The 4,822-nt window shown below is 33.0% G+C and overlaps 1 protein-coding gene across 1 annotated transcript in view; it reads right to left on the bottom strand.

Moving 5' to 3' along the window:
- Positions 1 to 3,353: 3,353 nt before the first annotated feature.
- LOC105627889 overlaps positions 3,354 to 4,822 on the bottom strand; it is a 12,163-nt gene continuing 10,694 nt past the window's right edge. Inside the window, exon 6 of the mRNA XM_012209161.1 lies at positions 3,354 to 3,508. Coding sequence (XP_012064551.1) covers positions 3,354 to 3,508 — 155 coding nt within the window. The remainder of the gene's footprint in view (positions 3,509 to 4,822) is intronic.

Here is a 4,822-nt window from a genome sequence, read left to right as displayed (position 1 = left end):
ATATATATATATATATATATATATATATATATATATACATATATATATGTATATATTCTGTACTCGCATAATAAATGGTCGATAAATTTAAATCTATATCTAGGAACGCGACAGCGCAGGCACTAAATTATTGAGATACAATCGTTCTGGGCCACGATCGCTCGTTTGCCCTCACAATTCTATCGCGTACAGATATTGCAAGCTTTCGAGATACCGAAATATACTCTTGTGCGATTAACAATAAGATACTCGCATATAAAGTCACGTGCTTTGTGTCGAAACTTGTGTGTAATTGTAATCGCGCTTTTTGTGATCGCTTTACACAAAGTGATCGCTTTCCATGTAACACCAGACAGAAGGGTTCAACGGATTTCCATTGGACCTGGCAAATCCACACGAAACATTCACCAATAATACAAATGCTGTTATTATTATTATTTCCAACAAAGCAAGATAAAGCATTTTTCTAGCGATCAAAATGTGTCGCGTGAGCAAAATTTGACAAGATGAAATCGCAGAGATCGTATCACAGAGAAGAGAGGAGTTGTAGGAGGCAAAAGTGATAATAAACGACAAATCTTATGATATAATTAGTAACATTATAATTAATAACGTCATGTGATTCCAAATTACTTATTCTAAGAACTTTGTGGATTATATGCATATTCTTTGGACTGCTACAAACTATAGATTCATCTTTTGATGCCTCCTTTTTTTTAAAGAATTATGTCTCTTAATATATTTTTTATCTTTTCAACCCCTCTTTCTCTTGCTTCTTGTCGCCAATAAGGAGAAAGCCATAAATTTCCAACTATTAATTATTGCCGATATCAATGTCGAGCTCGATGTACATTTCCATCTGAATGTTTAATGAATTTAATTTATCAATACACAAACATGAATATCAGATTTCGAATTGTGATTATATATTTACTTATTCTCGAGCTCGGCGTTAGCGATAAATTTGATTGCGAGAAGAAACGAATCTGTTATGTGAGTATTAACACTAAATATTAAAATGTCATTGCAATACGTATATAAAACAAAATAGAAATATACATGTCTATTGGTCATTCTACGAGTTTCACTCATTTAATTCGACAGAAACAATAATGCCTCATATAGATTTCTATGGAAAGCTGTGAAACAGCAAGCTACAAGATTTCAAAAAAGATAAAAAATTTTTATTTAAATAAAATTCCTTGAATAAAGATTTTCTAAAATTGTTTAGAGTTTTCTGAGAATTTGCAATTATTTTCAATTTTTCTGATAATATGTATAGTAGTATATATCTTGTAATAAGATATACACTTATTTAAATGGAACTCTTTTTTTCTTTTTCTCTTTCTCTTAGCTATTTCTCTTTCAAATTTTCTATTGTATTCTAATTTTCTCCGCTAATATTTAATGTGGATATTGTAACAAACTCTCAAAGTAGGCAAAAAGAATTTCTAAACATCAAAAAATTTCTCTTGCAATAAAGGAAAATTTTTATTCTTAAGCAGTACCTTTCTTCTGTGAAAGTTTGGTGCATACCTCGAGGAAATGTCGTCTACTCGTGCTGATTACATTTAATTGGTGTAATTATATATATCATTCAGTGCTATGCTTATGATTGTATATGGCTTAATATTCGTGAGATGCACTCTTCATCTCCGCGTGGCACCGTCTTAGCGAATCCGGCAACGCACTTCGTTTTCAACTTCGCACCTCCAAAAACGTGTGTCGCGCTCTGCTCTGGTCCCTTTCGTGTTGGCTTATCGCGAGCTAATCGAGCCGCAGCATCGCTGTCGATGTAAAGGATTTAATAATCGTTGATCCCGCGATCGTCGTTCTGCCGTGTCTCGATGCTGCGTCACATACCGAAAAAAAACTTTCAGGGAAAAGGCATACGCGTCTGATTTTATCATATCGACGCTGTGAATGACTTGTCCTCGCTTCAATCCTTAATGTGATCTATGATTTGTGAATCGACTGGTTAGCACTAAGCGAAGAAAACTATTCGCTTTAATTTGCTGTTTATACTTTTCTCTTAAGAGTAACGAGATCTTCTAATTGCTGTATATGGACCAACAATTTACAGTCAATTGCAATCTTTATTTTTCATAACTTCCTTAATGGACCATGTTATATTACTGGATATATTCGCTCTTAATATATCCTTTGCGAAATATTTTATGAGCGTGTATATTGCGTTCTCTATGCAACTTTGATGTACTGGATATTAGCATATGATGATACACCAATTACTTGTTACGTATGTTACATACATTTTCATTAAACAAAACGATCGAATGCGGTGTTCGCAACCGCTTGGTCTGAAAGGCCTTTGCATTACAGGTATGTTTCGAAATTGCCGCAAATGTTACATTGGCGCATTTTGATTCCTGAAATAATTAAGTAAATCATGAAGACGAGAAACTGCATCAAACAGAATTACATTGTCACAGTATAAAGAGATATGATAATTTTCATCTCTCTCATTTTAAATTCTCTCAATTTATTGCACCGGACTTTTTTTTCATCTTTTTAATAATGTTCTTCAAACAGAATTTCTCCCGAAATATTTTCTACGAAATATTTCACAACTTCGTGTAAACAATCGTATTGGATCGCGTGTACCGAATCGCTTTTTTGCTAAACAATTCTCTGTTCTTAAGACAGCTCATTAACATTCCGTCAAGTTAATATAAACAATTAAACTTGATGTCAATACGACTAATATCACTAATCGGTCAGTTTTAGTTACAACTATTGCTAAAAACATCATAATAGGCGTTACTGATAGTTTACGTTTATTTTTTTAATGAACTATATTTCTTTTCTATTTCTTTGAGATGGTTTTTCTATCAGCAAATAAGAAACTTAAATAAAAATCAATGTTCTTGACGATCATTCAATTACGTTTTATTATAGATTACGTTTTATTAAATAGAGGAATACCGAATTATATCAAAAGAGAAACACGCTGAAAAGACTTCTCGCAATTAATCTAATCGGATGGTTCTCCTACTAAAGCAGCATCAATACATACATAGGCGATCCCAATTACTGATAATTTATACCTCCACCTCGTCGAGATCTTGACATCAGTCGAGATCTCAAATCGTCGATATTTCGCGATTTAGGCGAAGTATTTACCAATGATATTTGCATTATCGAACGTTAAATTTTCGTTCCTCAACCCACTGAACGGAAACATGGAGACCGAGCTGGCCAATTTATACGCGCGGGTCGAAGATTTATTTACGGACGGCGAACTATGCGATGTAGCGCCGCGTTAATCTACGTTGGGCTAGTGATAAACAGGAATGTGTTGTCGATCAGATTGTTTGTGCTAAGACGGTCCTATTTTATGCCTTCGCGTTGCGAATCTCGATGGTGACATTCTCCAGGACCGGATCGGCGACGTTGTTCGTATGATTCGGAGATTTATTAGATTTCACCGAGGCGGCCGAAGCGTTCCCGCTGCTGTTGTGACTCCCACGTCGCGATCCTGTGCGTGACCCTGGCGACAGAGATTTTCTTGCTAAAGTATCGCGTGCTTTGGCACGACAGCGCGGCAGCACGACACGAAAAGCCAGAATAACTTTAAGCATGAAGACCTGCGCGGAAGAAATGCATTAGTCAAAGTAAAATAGTCAATCGTCACAATGTCGAGTAAATGCACGTGTTGAATGCGCGCGCGCACATGTTTGTATGTACATATGTATGCGGCATGTATAATGAATATGTGCATGCTATACATTTTTTTCTAGCAAACGAATTTATGCCCCGAACGCTTGAAAGATATTCGGCAAAAATGAGATCTTTACGAGAGCTTTACGAGATCTTTTTTATGGGCTTTTTCTTCCTCAAAATATATAAATACTTTTATTAATTTAATTATTAATTTTTTCAAAAATAATTACAAATACATTTATTTTTAATATCATTTTTTGAGTTATAAATTAGTGAATTATTGTTAGGCTAAGTTTGATTTAACAATTAAAATAACATTAATAAGCAATCAAGAACTAACAATTTGTTTCTAAGATAATAATTTATGCACAATGATTATATATAAAAAAAAATGATAAATTTTACGGAAGTTTAATCTCGTGCCGCACATAATTTTAGCTAACTCTATCTAAGAAGAATTAAGATGACCTTCGTTGTATGAAATGAAAGGTTCCTTTAATTGACAAGTATTTCATGAGAATATTGCAAGTTTAATAATTGGCTCAGCGTGTTTATAAACTTTGCGAAAACGTGAACACACGAATGTAAGTGCACTTTGCGCATAATACATAGAATGAATTGCATTATGTATTCTCTACTTCTCGCATTGAGAGGGAATAAAAAAGCCTTTTATGAAATGTGTATGATCAAATTAAAAGACAACTTTTTGTGATTTTTCTTATATTAATCTTTTTATATAATCTTCTTATATAACAATATAATAAAATTATAAAAAATAGGTAAATTCAATGAAACTTAAATTATTTAATATTAGAGTGTTCTTATTCCCTCTCAATAGATATTGTATGTATAGTTATACTTCTTCTCATCAAAATGTTTCTACATGTAGTTACTACTGATGAGTGGAATGTCTCTATGAATGAATTATCGTGCAAATGCAAACAACGACATTTTACTATAGCAAGCAACTATATTCGCAAATGTCAATAAACTATGCTTACAAAAAACTTCTTCTAGTATAACTCAAAAATTACTAAATCGAAGTTGCAACGAATCCTCAATAGGGCATATATATATATATATATATATATATATATATATATATATATATATAAATACGTAGACTAATAATAGTAGTTAC

This window comes from Atta cephalotes, assembly GCF_000143395.1.
Source record: "Atta cephalotes unplaced genomic scaffold scaffold00010, whole genome shotgun sequence".
NCBI classification, from domain to species: Eukaryota; Metazoa; Arthropoda; class Insecta; order Hymenoptera; family Formicidae; genus Atta; species Atta cephalotes.
The sequence above is the reverse complement of the archived record's forward strand: the minus strand, read 5'-3'. Positions and strand labels throughout refer to the sequence as shown.